At 34.9% G+C, this 14,316-nt stretch overlaps 1 protein-coding gene across 2 annotated transcripts in view; it reads left to right on the top strand.

Moving 5' to 3' along the window:
- The window catches only part of dsd (attractin-like protein dsd), a 54,583-nt gene extending 53,344 nt beyond the window's left edge, over nt 1-1,239 (top strand). Inside the window, exon 22 of one of the 2 annotated variants that reach the window (XM_069316614.1) lies at nt 688-1,239. In XM_069316614.1, the coding sequence (XP_069172715.1) occupies nt 688-842 (155 nt within the window). In that variant the 3' untranslated portion in view covers nt 843-1,239. The remainder of the gene's footprint in view (nt 1-687) is intronic. The other variant, XM_069316613.1, reaches the window with a different exon arrangement.
- Nucleotides 1,240-14,316: the final 13,077 nt, after the last annotated feature.

Here is a 14,316-nt window from a genome sequence, read left to right as displayed (position 1 = left end):
GTGCAGCTGCCAACTGGTGGAGAACCTTATACTCCCATAGGTCACCCAGGTATGTTTCTTATTGTGTCTTAACATTACCTTATGATTAAGATAGGACCTTAAGATTAAGACCAAACTCTCACAAGTCAAGCCTGGCCATGGGCCGGGCTTGGGGAGTAGAACTCCCAGAACCCCATCAAGTAGGTATATATTATTAGTGACTTATGTTACCTGAAGATTAAGATATATTACTGACTTATGTTAAGTTAGGATAGGTTAGGTTAGGTTTCGTCATATTTCTATGTTTTAAATCGAGTACCTATATGAGAAAATGTTTGGAGGAGGAGGAGGGCAGGATTGAACTAGTGTCCTGGGTCACATTGTTTTTATCATACAGTAGCTGTATTGCTGGCATGTGTGTGTGTGTATTTTCACTGTACCATTTTTAGACTTCTTCATTTGAGACATGAGCACTGGAAGAAAACTCTCCAGTTTTATCTTAAAGACGTCCACGCTTGTTCTGGCAATATTTCTTATGGTCGGTTGTTAAACAGCCGTGGACATATCGATTCTGCATTTCCTTCCATATCGTTCACTCCAGTATGTTATTTTACTGTATAGATTTGGGACCTGGCCCTCCAGTATTTTCATGTGTATACACAGCAGTTCAATATAAAGTTAATATCTTATTTTTTTCTGTAATTTCAGGTGGTTTAGCCATTGCCAGCACTCTTGTGACCCTTGGTAACCCACGTAAGTGTAGTAGTGACCCCATAACACATGTCAAGGGCGATGTGAACAAAAATAAAACAGCAAGAGGAAAGCAGCCATATTCCAGCCATTCTCCCGACACATGTATTTAACACCTGCCTTGCCACCCTCCGCCAGTATATACACATTACTGAACACTAGACCTTGTAGTGTTGCTGGTTATTAGTCATTTTCCACCAATATTCTTGATTTATAATATGCAACAGATCCATGGAAAGGCTTGCTTCCCAGACTCTTAACTTTATTTATATGGATGGTAGTTGGACACATATATAGTCAGCTTTATATTGGATATTCAGGAGATTGCTAAGTTTTATTGGCAACTCTTGTAAGTACAGCAGGCATGTACTTTGTTTTCTCTGTTTTCACTTAGTCTTATGCTAAACTTTGAGTTTAACTTATTCACAAATCATTACACAATGTAAATTGTCTCTGAATTCAAATGTTATTTCAAATTTATTAAAACAAAAAACACTGTTATGAGTTGAATCAGTTTGTCTACATTATTGTTGCCTTGGTTCCATCTGGGGATTTCCCAGCCATGAGGATGGCAGCTAGAGGTCGTGTACTGTCTCGGCAGGACGGTGAAGCGTGTTCTTTCTCCAGCCTTCAGTGGGGGAGGCAGAAGAGCAAGTGTCACTGCATTGGAAATGCAGAGAAAAGTACTAGCAGTGGGAAATTAGCTAATGTTCTTTACTTTCTATTTCCTCGATGGTATTGTTTTCATGGGATTGTATCAATCCAAGCGTTACTTTTACCCATGTAAATTGTTTGTTTGGTTCACTCTAATGGGATTAGTATTGCCACATTCTTTGACATACGGTAGTTTGCCCGCTTAGTTTTCCTCATCAACTAATAAAGTCATTTAAAAATATAAATTAATATATATACTTATATATATATATATAAAATTGAAAATGGCAAATCCAGTAACAGACAACACACAATTTGAATACCCTGATTTCTGCTGGTTGTGCATTGCTGCTGTATGTTCATTCCCCCCATAAAAAGGTATGTCTTGTTGATTCATGTGTATTAGTATAAGGAGTATATGTTGTTACTAAGTGTGTGTGTGTGTGTGTGTGTGCGCGCGCAGGAGTGCCTGGAACATATGCAGATGCATCACGTGTACGTGTATCTCTGAATAAATTATGGATGTAGTTGCTTTGTGTGTCATTTAAAGGGTTTACACAGTCATTTCATGTGTGTGTATGTGTGCGTGTTATTTAGAAGGATGTGTACGTGATTTGTGTTGCATCACTAAGACCAGTGCAATGTGTTGCGTGATGTGCATACCAGCATACAGGGTCTTGTTACTATTGGAGTGGTGGCAGTTTTCCATACCAGTAGGTGCTAAGGTGTCTCATTTTCTTGTTGTCATTCAATTGATTTGGTTTGTGATCTTTGAGATTGTAAACAGGTGTTTTATTGAACTGGTAGAAATACTTTTTGTCATTAATTATTGTGGAAACTTTTTGTAAGTATGAGTGATTGCTGTATTCATATGTAAGTGTTCTGTATTTGATGATGATGCTGTGTGTGTCATATTTATACATGTTGGCTTAAGGGTCCTAGAGAAGAGTATGCAAAACTATCAGATCAAGTTTCACAGTACGATATAGTATTGATATTGATATATGATACTTGAAGGACTGTCTGGTATGCCTTTGAGTGTTGGCTCTAGTGGTTCTGATGGACGTGAACCTGACGAATTGAGCTCCTTTATACAAGTGTTAAAATGAGTTTATGGTAATCAGGACTGATATAATTAGCTGGTAATAGGGATTCATAATATCTGAGGATGAATGATATATAAATTAAAAGATCTGTATGATTATATTTTATCATAACTTAAAAAGATATTTAATACTTCCATTGTCGGTGTGTCCAAATAATTTATAGTTGACATATGTGTATGTATGTATGTGTGCGAGATATATATTAGTGTGTGTGTGTAGATATTTTTACGAGGTCATTATCGAAGGAGACAGCATATATATCAAACGGTGTTTCTGCAGTAGGCACTCATTCCATGGTAGTCGGTTATGAAGGTCTCAAGCAGTTGTATTTTAGTGATGCTTCTGAATCGCTTTCAAGATCACACAACAAGCGTTCATCATTATTAAGTATATATTTTAGTGATGCATGAAGGAAAGATCTAGAAAATCAAATCAAATACCTATTATTTACAGGTATTGCGTATGCAATGGCCAACATTCAAAGCAGGATTGTGCAATATGTATTGTAGTTTCAAAGTTTTTATTGAATATGTTTTAGGCATGGTATGATGTGGTTCCTGTTGATAAAATGTTATATAACATTAGAGTAAAAATGTGTAGATTTGATGCCTATCTCTTTCAAAAGTAGTGTGCTATTGGGAACTTTTCCACCAGGTATACTACTGATAAAATAAAATTATTCATGATTTTTCTAGACATTAGTGTTACAGGTCTTGTATAAGTTTCAGAAGGTTATTTGAATAGAAGTCCATGTAGGAGAGCTGCCTACAGTTTGATAGTATAAAGTTATACCTAATATAAATTTAGTGTGTGCATGAAAATTTGTGACGGTAAATGTGTGTTAGGAACACAGCCGATAGTTGTGCAGTGAGGGGTACATTAGGAATGTGTGATGGTGTGTGTGTTAGGAACACAGCCGATAGTTGTGCAGTGAGGGATACATTAGGAATGTGTGATGGTGTGTGTGTGTGTGTTAGGAGCACAGCCGATAGTTGTGCAGTGAGGGGTACACTAGGAATGTGTGATGGTGTGTGTGTATGTTAGGAGCACAGCCGATAGTTGTGCAGTGAGGGGTACACTAGGAATGTGTGATGGTGTGTGTGTATGTTAGGAGCACAGCTGATAGTTGTGCAGTGAGGGGTACACTAGGAATGTGTGATGGTGTGTGTGTATGTTAGGAGCACAGCTGATAGTTGTGCAGTGAGGGGTACACTAGGAATGTGTGATGGTGTGTGTGTATGTTAGGAGCACAGCTGATAGTTGTGCAGTGAGGGGTACACTAGGAATGTGTGATGGTGTGTGTGTATGTTAGGAGCACAGCTGATAGTTGTGCAGTGAGGGGTACACTAGGAATGTGTGATGGTGTGTGTGTGTATGTTAGGAGCACAGCCGGTAGTTGTGCAGTGAGGGGTACACTAGGAATGTGTGATGGTGTGTGTGTGTGTGTTAGGAGCACAGCCGGTAGTTGTGCAGTGAGGGGTACACTAGGAATGCAGTTGTCACTCTTGTAAATAATGTCTGTTATTTTATTATGCTTTCTTCTTTCTGTTTGAGGCTATATTTAGCCTATTGTATTATCCAATTTTATGTATGGACAATAGACTTTAATGCCTATGCATTTGGTTGCAGGGCATTTTTTTATCATGGCTAAATTTTATATTCTATTTTCTTAGATCTTAAAAGCTGCCTTGATAGATGTGGATTTCATTTCATATGGCTCAAAGGTTTTGTTGTTATGGTTTAGGAGTAAATATGGATGTAAATATTGAATAATAATAATTAATATTTCACATAATGATGTACATGTGTATGTACATGTATACATATAAATATACACATACACATACACATACACATACATACATACATACATACATACATACATACATACATACATACATACATACATACATATATATATATATATATATATATATATATATATATATATATATATATATATATATATATATATATATATATATATATATATATATATATATATATATATATATATATATATGTCGTACCTAGTAGCCAGAACTCACTTCTCAGCCTACTATGCAAGGCCCGATTTGCCTAATAAGCCTAGTTTTCATGAATTAATGTTTTTTCGACAACCTAACCTACCTAACCTAACCTAACCTAACGTTTTCGGCTACCTAACCTAACCTAACCTATAAAGATAGGTTAGGTTAGGTTAGATAGGGTTGGTTAGGTTCGGTCATATATCTACGTTAACTTTAACTCCAATAAAAAAAAATTGACCTCATACATTATGAAATGGGTAGCTTTATCATTTCATAAGAAAAAAATTAGAGAAAATATATTAATTCAGTAAAACTTGGCTTATTAGGCAAATCGGGCCTTTCATAGTAGGCTGAGAAGTGAGTTCTGGCTACTAGGTACGACATATATATATATATGTCGTACCTAATAGCCAGAACGCACTTCTCAGCCTATTATGCAAGGCCCGATTTGCCTAATAGGCCAAGTTTTCATGAATTAATTGTTTTTCGACTACCTAACCTAACCTAACTTTTTCTGGTACCTAACTAACCTATAAAGATAGGTTAGGTTAGGTTAGGTAGGGTTGGTTAGGTTCGGTCATATATCTATGTTGATTTTAACTCCAATAAAAAAAAATTGACGTCATACATAATGAAATGGGTAGCTTTATCATTTCATAAGAAAAAAATTAGAGAAAATATATTAATTCAGGAAAACTTGGCTTATTAGGCAAATCGGGCCTTGCATAGTAGGCTGAGAAGTGCGTTCTGGCTACTAGGTACGACATATATATATATATATATATATATATATATATATATATATATATATATATATATATATATATATATATATATATATATATATATATATATATATATATATATATATATATATATATATATATATATATATATATATATATATATATATATATATATATATATATATATATATATATATATATATATATATATATATATATATATATATATATATATATATATATATATATATATATATATATATATATATATATATATATATATATATATATATATATATATATATATATATATATATATATATATATATATATATATATATATATATATATATATATATATATATATATATATATATATATATATATATATATATAAATAAAATACACACACACACACACACACACACAAAATATATTATAATATAATTTATTTAGCCAATATTGTGAGACATTGCCGAGCACATTGTGTGCAGTCTCTCGTTGAATCTCAACCATGTGATAATTCTCCATTGTAAGAGCTGCATTAAGGAGACACTGCTGGCCAGCCAGGTGAGGATGGCATACTTCTGGCCTTGAAATTGTGTCTGCAAGTCTCCCTCCTGTTTTGTTGGGAATGAATACATAATTTGATCCTCTCATTATCGAGGACATGTATCCGTGTGTTCATATCGTTGTAAAGCGTAGGGAGTTGCAGGTGAACCAGGTGTGCTTGGTGATATTGTTTATTTTGAGTGACTTACTGGGCTTGAGTATACATCTGACTAGATCTTATGCGTAATCTTGGTTGTGGGTCGTTTTGCGCTTCATTCAACTGTATCATCTCAAAAATATATGTGGTCTGATCTTTATTGTAAAGATCCTGGTCATTTGTTAGTTTGATAATAGCATATAATAATTGCTATACTGTAAGTGAATATTTCATAAGTAGGCCTGGGTTCATGAAGCCTGTTGGAAAGATATAACTGCCCACGTTGATGCATTGTGATGAATGATGACTTTAAACAGCATTGACGTATGTGTAATATGGTACTCTTACCATGGACTAGTGTTGCCAATTGGTAAATCTTGTTGACAATTGCCAGGACTAAATATTTATGCCCCCTTGGTGAGTTGAGTGAATGAGTTGTACAAATGTACTTTTTGTAGTCTTTATCAATACAGATATTACCATATTGTGACTTTCTCAAGTTGGGTAGATCACTTTTATTGACATGTTAAGATAAATTCTGACAAGTATTTAAATAAATTTAGCAAAACAGACAAATACAATATATTAATGAATGTCGTAGTCACTTAAAGGGATGAAATCATCTTGCTTGCCCAAAACTATTGTGCTTGTATTGTAATTCATAGAAAAATATACAGTATAATCTGGAGTTCCTGAAGTGCTGAATGGTTGGGGTGAAAACCCATCGGGATAAAGTGTGGGTTACACAGATGTTGATCCAAATGACTGGTGATGGCTAGATTACATGCAGGCGGCATCGACCTCCCTGGATGTAGATTAGAGATAAGGGTAAAAGCATTAAATAAATGCAGTGGTAAAGCAAAGCAAGTGCAATTTGTGTTTCTTAAATTAATATGGCAAGTAAATTGTTTGCATTTTAGTTAATATTTTGTTAAGACAGTTTTCTGTTTCAGTTGTTAATGCACTGGACATAAAACAGAATTTTTCAATGAGAGTACAAGCAGCCTTTGACATGCACTGGGGTTATGTTCTATAAACCCTCTCTAAGGTAAAAACTGCATAAATAAAGCTTAAATATATGTTTAGAATACAGGCTTGTATTTCAGAGAACTGAAAGTGTCCACATTTTTTCTTGTTATACTCTGTAAAACCCCCAATTTAAAGATTAATATATATTGATCATTTCCCTTTCCAGCCAGAAATACAGTACATAATTATGTTTGGAATACTTGGGATGTGAAATAAGGCAATGTAAGAATATATATTAACTCAAAACTTTATATAACAACAAGAAACAAGTTTAGAAGTTTAATACACTGCCTAGAACACGGTAGACACGCAAAAATCAGCACTAATCCCATAAATTCTCTAGAGCACTTCTTAAGTTGGTAAAACAAAAGTAGAGTTCTGTATTAGTAAAGCCAAAAATAGATTGATTGTTGCCGCCAGAGGCGGCTAGTTTATTATGTACCCCATACTCATCCTGTGAGCGGTAGCGCAAAAAGCATTACAGAAGGCACAGAAGGTCTTTATCAGACCTCATCTTAGAATAATTACATAAAAAATTTCATCTATCCTTCACACTTTATAGTTACAATGTCAGCTAGTTACAGAGAAAAATAGAGGTGCTGCTTAACCAACTTGTGGCTGTCTAAGGGTAGTGTGGTGATGTGTTTAACCAACTGAGGTAAGTGAGATTTTGAATGTTAATAGTGTATATTTTTCATGTGACTTTGGTATTAGTGTTTACAAATGCAGGTTCTATTGTTTATACCACTTCATAAAAGTTGGTCTTTAAATACTATTAATGTATGAAAAATTTCAGGAAGAATTGGATAGGGACCAGTCCAAGTTAATCTGGATAATCTAGATTATACTGTATGTATGTACAAAGTACAATAACTAATATATATAATATAATTATATATAAAATATATAGAATTATATATATATATATATATATATATATATATATATATATATATATAATATATATATATATATAAATATAAACCTTACCATATGATATAAACCTTACCATTAGGTTTTTGGAGCAACATTCAAGTGAACCAGAGCACACACTAGTATGTGAAGGGACGACGACGTTTCGGTCCGTCTTGGACCGAATCCATTCTCAAGTCGATTCTTAATCGACTTGAGAATGGTCCAGGACGGAACCAAAATGTCGTCGTCTCTTCACCTTCTAGTGTGTGCTCTGGTCAACATTCTTCAGCCACGTTGTGACTTATCGCCTGCAACATTCAAGTGGCTTATCTTGAAAGGTTTTGATCGCTTTAAGTTATTGAAGGGTATTAATATACAGTACATTGATTAAGCAAGATACATCACTTGTCACAGTGAAAGATCAAATTCTCAGCATTTCAATATGATCCCATCATTAGATATTCTATGGCAACTAAAAGTCTACATTTTCAAACAGGTGATTATGTTGTTGATAGTAATTAGTTGTATGAAGAAAGGTATGCTATTTGTTCAGCTTTAAGGATAATCTCTTTTTAATAAATTTGTTAACCCATTTGTTTATTGCTGTTCATGCCTTAATTCAAACAGCAAAAGGAAATTTCAGTATATTACTAGTTTATTATCTTCAACTAATATTGTATTCGTTGACCTTTTTTAAAAGCGGAAAAACTTTGAGGACATTTTTTTATTAGGCTTTAGTTTGCTTTGTGACAATCTGGGAAAAATACAGTTGTATTGAGAAAGTTTAGAGCTACCTCAGAGGACCACACGTTCACTTGTTTTTGGTAAATATCACTTTTCAATTCTGTCTTGTTTATGTTCTGATAGATTCCAACATTTATAGATTGTCCGGTAATCCTGGTCTAGATAATTATGGTTAAATGGAAATATTGCCGAGTTGGTGCAACTGAGCCAAAGGTGACACTAACGGGCTACTAATTTAAAAATTAGCTTTTTATTTTTTCCTTGGTTGCACTCTTACTATTAGATGTTACTTGAAACTTTTAAGAAACAAAGAATACTGTAATTTACTTTATATATGAAGTGTCAGGCATTGACAAATCCACATTTATTATACACACTAAAAAAAATATAAAGTATCATTATACCTTAAAATAGTTCTAACTAGTATAGTCATCTATGTTGTATTCAGACATCAGTTATCTGTACCCAACAATCTATCACATTTTTCAATATGTCAGGTTAGAAAAGTCTATCAGGCAAGTTAAGTTTGCAACTGTTTTCAGATTCCTTATGAGAGGCTTAGCCTTCCCAGTTTGTTGACATTAGGTGTCACATGTTTTTTGTCTGTGGTGTGGGCTTTTTGGGGCATCAGCTACCTTTTAATCCCCTTCCCTTATTAAGAGAGGGAGCCGGTCGGCCGAGCGGACAGCACGCTGGACTTGTGGTCCTGTGGTTTCGGGATTCGATCCCGGGCGCCGGCGAGAAACAATTGGCAGAGTTTCTTTCACCCTATGCCCCTGTTACCTAGCAGTAAAATAGGTACCTGGGTGTTAGTCAGCTGTCACGGGCTGCTTCTTGGGGGTGGAGGCCTGGTCGAGGACCGGGCCACGGGGACACTAAAGCCCCGAAATCATCTCAAGATTCCCCCTGGATATAATGTAGGAGATAAACATCTGGGGTGACTCAGGATGTGAGGTCGATCTCAGTGCAGTGTTCCAAAAGATTTTATCAAGATATGCAAAACTATTGTGATTTCCTTGTGCATTTTTCCTCTGTTTGCTCAAAATAGTGTCCCCTCATTATAAGGTAGTTTGGTATACATGATTTTTACAATAACTTACAAATTTTATATAAATTATGTTTACATTTAATTAAAGTTGAATCAATGAATTACAATTGCTGGGTGAAAAATTGAACAAGCAGTCTGTCACTTGCTAAAGACATAAACATGTCTCTTTATCTCAATAAAAAATACAGCAAATTGTCCAATAGAAAATAAGCACAAGCCATTATTACTTACTCGAGATAGAGTAATCAGGGGACTTGTGTAATGTAAGTGCCGACTGGTGAGCTGTATTATTGTACGAGTTTCACAGCAAGGTGTTAAAAAGGTATTTTATGTTGACCAAACCACACACCAGAAGATGAAGAAACGACGATGTTTCGGTTCTTCCTGGACCATTCTCACCATTGACTTGATAATGGTCCACGACGGACCAAATCCTTGTAGGCTTTTCATCTTCTGGTGTGTGGTCTGGTCATCATATCTTCAGCCATGTTATTGTGACTCATCGTCTACATATTTTATGATCATTAGTTATCATTGCTATGAACATTGGAAAGAGTGAAAAACACTCGAGTCTTGAATGACTTTTTTGACTTTGACACAATCGACTTAAGAATGGTCCAGGACGGACCGAAACGTCGTCGTCCCTTCACCTTCTAGTGTGTGGTCTGGTCAACTTACTTTAGCCACGTTATTGTGACTCGTCACCTGCACTTGAATGACTTGTCAATGCTATACATTAATTAGCTTGTCATGATTCATTTTCTTTTCCTTATTTTTTCACCCTCTTTATAATACTGTTTACATAATGATTCAGGAGTATCTGAGCTAAAGTCAGAGATGGACTGCTAACTTATTTTTTTAAGTATTCTTGAGGCTCAGCCAATGTAAACTGGCATATTACAATACAGTAGTGTTCAATCACAACCTGACACTGACCCACTCATATGCTATGAGTGAGAACTCATAGCGTGTAAATCTCAACCCCCTTTAACATGTCCTGGTAATTTTATAAAGAAAAATACAAGAAATACATACTCTTTACAGTAATAAAATATTGAACCATCCTTCGAGTCTCAACTGCACCTATAAGAAGTACAGTACCAAGACTAGGTTTGAAAGCTATTTGTCTGAATCTCTTCCTGCAAACACTATTTGAAGAATGGCACCTAGAGCACTGATCAATCTTTGATATGAAGCATTGTACCTCTTGATGCTAAGAGACAGCAAGTCTTGCAATAAGCACATTCACTAGAATCATTTGGGTCTTGTCTTTGGAATCTTTCTTCGTAGTGATTTCCATCAATGGTGGGTTTGTGCATCAAATTTGAATTAAAATGAGGCTAGTTGTAATATATAGTAAAGTTTGTGATTAGTTTACTTCAAGAGCATGAGGTCATGTGTAAGCAGAGAACAGGTGTGCCATAACTTTTTTATTTTCAGTCAGCTCGCATATATATGAAGGTTTGGCATTATAGTACAGTACTCAAATTACGATTATTTCCACAAAAGACTGCACAGTTTTGATGGGTAAAATATTACTAGTTTATGAAGAGCTTCAGTTTGTCTGTAACTCGATAGCAGTCACATTAACAATTGATTTATTGATGCTACAGCAATTGATGGGGAAACGTGGGGCCTTGATGACAAAAGGAATCCTAGAATACATCAGTCAATGCATGCACAGTAATGTGTTAACTCCTGTAGCATAGCTTCCCTGAAAATTCATGCATAAATGTTGCACACATGGATACACTTGTAGTGCAATAGAGTTTACTATTACCATGAGTAGCTGAAAATGTTCGTTGGTGCTCCACTATGAACAGACACAAGTGCGTCGTCTTTGTCTTGGCATCTTTGTTGCTTACAGTAAAACAATGAATTGAAGTTGGGAAACATTAATCCTAAATAAACGAGAGTAACGAATTCCAGCTCAACTTCATTTTGTGTAGTTAATTCTTAAGGACTTGCCAGATAGTCTTTGTTGTTAAAGATTCAGCTACTCGGAACAAATGTTCCAAGTAGCACGGCTATGGTGAGCCCATAGTGGACTTAACACAGTCATGATAACACATGCAATGCCAATGAAGTATAGCAGAGTTAAAGCTGCAGGGCACAGCTAAGTCGTGGTCACAAACTTGTAGCATGTATAGGTATGGCTTGTGGCCTGAACACACACCCTGGCTGGCTCTACCAAGTGACTACACATGATCACGTTCATATCTTACATATAGAAAGGAAGTACAGTATGATCTGAGAGCAATATCTTACTCATTACAGAAGTATATGGTATTCCATGCTATCATTAACTTCAAACAGTATGCAGTTTATTAACTTGATAATCCTTGGCCATAGGACAGCAGGTTGACCTTTCTGTACAAGAGTAGTTGACCTGCTCCTCATTATGTTGTGTCTCCGCATTTCATCTGGAAACACTGCAGGCCAATCGGAACTAAGCAAGGTAGGTTTGTCTTTATATTGGATCACTTGGCTCCACTGTGACTGTAGGCAGATGTGGCACTTCTGTACTGTGGTTTGGGCTACCATAGGTCATCCTTGCTCCAAATGGCAGAACTGTTAGTTATGGTTGGGATTTCATGCAATGATTTCTACAGTGCAGTGGCTATTTCACACACAATATGCCTTAACATAAATATTACTGCCAAGGAGGGCTGTTCATTGACATAATAGGCTACCTTCCGAGGTTAATTTCCGATAGGTGGTTTGATTATGCACTTGCACCTGTTTGCCTATCCTTCCTAAATAATAGATGGCAGTGAAAAGGAAGAGCTATTGGACATGAACAGTACTAAAGAAATCTGAAAAATACTCCTGCCTACTAAAACAAATCCTTTATTTTGGGTAGCATCATATAATAATAATGTATTATTTTTGTTCTATGTAGATATTTAGGGAAGAGTGACTGTTACTTGGACAGTATGGATCATTTTGGTCATCAGTTCCAAGATGCCTGGATACAAGGTAGATGACTGTACTGTGCTTTTACATCTCTGATCATTGATGGCATTCAGTGAAATTGAAGAACTATAGGTGTAAAATTTATACATTTGTTGTAAGACTTTCTTCTAAAGCATATCATAACATGTTTAACTTATGTGGTGAATTTGAATTAGCATTACTGTATCGCTATAAATTGAGCTATACAGGTATACCAGCTTCGCACTTTTTGATAACTATAATATGTTTATTTTGTATTTAAAAGCCGGTTTGTAGAATATTAGGTAGAATATTTCTTATTATAATGTGATGATAATTTTAATGTACAGTAGTTTTGAAAGAGTTGGTTATTGTAAGTCTGAAGAGAGTGGTTAAATTATTTAGAAAACTATTCAGACTTAATAAGTACTGCACTGTTAATTTTTGTATTTGTCTCCATTACTCTGCGCCTTCAGACATGTGAGCATACACATTTAATAATTAAAGTAAATAAATTCTACCAAAATCTAATTTTTAAAAGACGATACAGTAGTAAACATCTAAATTATAAACGGTACTGTACTGTACATTAATCGTTGAGGAAACTTTCTTCTGTACAGTACCATAAACAAGTTAAAGGTAGTACATCTGCAATAATATTATTATAGAGGTTGATATTGAAATGTTGGCAATATTGTGAATACAAGTTGTTTATGCAGTAGAAATTGAATACCACTTGTGTTTCACAATTTGTTTTGACGTGTCTGTTTTATAGTAGGTTTTCCCTCAACTTATGCATATTTATGGGATGGAAGAGCCGGTGTGTGGTGGTATAGGGTCGAGGACAACACTGTGTTTGACTCACAAATCAGTTGTGTGTAGGCATATTTTTTGTATACATTATTATGTTGTTGAAAATGTTGTAGTCTATTACTGATTTCTATGAATTATGTCAATACATCACAATTTAATAACGCACTAAAGATAAGTGCACTTTGTACCAAAGATTATTGATGTAAAGTAACATATGTGCGGTAAATCCCGCAGTATGAATAATTTTGATATGTAGTTTCTCAATACTTGAGGGGGGGGGGGGAGTGATGAATTATCTGAACACAGATGGGATGGGGGGTTACTTACAATTTTTATGATGTAGTACATTTTTAGGGTACATTTTTTAATTGAGGATTTGACTCATATTTTTTAGAGATGAATGTTTTGTGACATCTAGTCTTGAGTTGCAATTGTTACCATCAAAACAGCCTTGCTGACCTACCCTACAGTGTGAATTTTGTCTTCCTCTCTTTATATACTGCTTTTAGGATATGTTTCTGACGTAGGTGAGACGACATACTAAATTAGTGGACGTTAATTATCAGTTCCTCTGTAGCCCCTTTGGCTGTGTTATTTAGAACAAAAGTTAAATCTGCAATATAATTTCATAAGTTTAGAATTGTCATAGTTGGGTATACCAGGTAGAAGGGGTGGTGTAATCCTATATATATATATTTTTCCCTGTATTTTTTTTATTTTTGTTGTTTTGCTGCAGTCATTTACTTGTTACAGTCCAGTTTATTGTAATCTAAAAAAATCATCCAGAGAAAGTGCTCAGGAAAGTATACATAATATTGTAGATGATGAATTTGCATATTATTGGATAAGGGAGCTCGAC

This window comes from Procambarus clarkii, chromosome 84 (assembly GCF_040958095.1).
Source record: "Procambarus clarkii isolate CNS0578487 chromosome 84, FALCON_Pclarkii_2.0, whole genome shotgun sequence".
Taxonomy (NCBI): domain Eukaryota; kingdom Metazoa; phylum Arthropoda; class Malacostraca; order Decapoda; family Cambaridae; genus Procambarus; species Procambarus clarkii.
The sequence above is the reverse complement of the archived record's forward strand: the minus strand, read 5'-3'. Positions and strand labels throughout refer to the sequence as shown.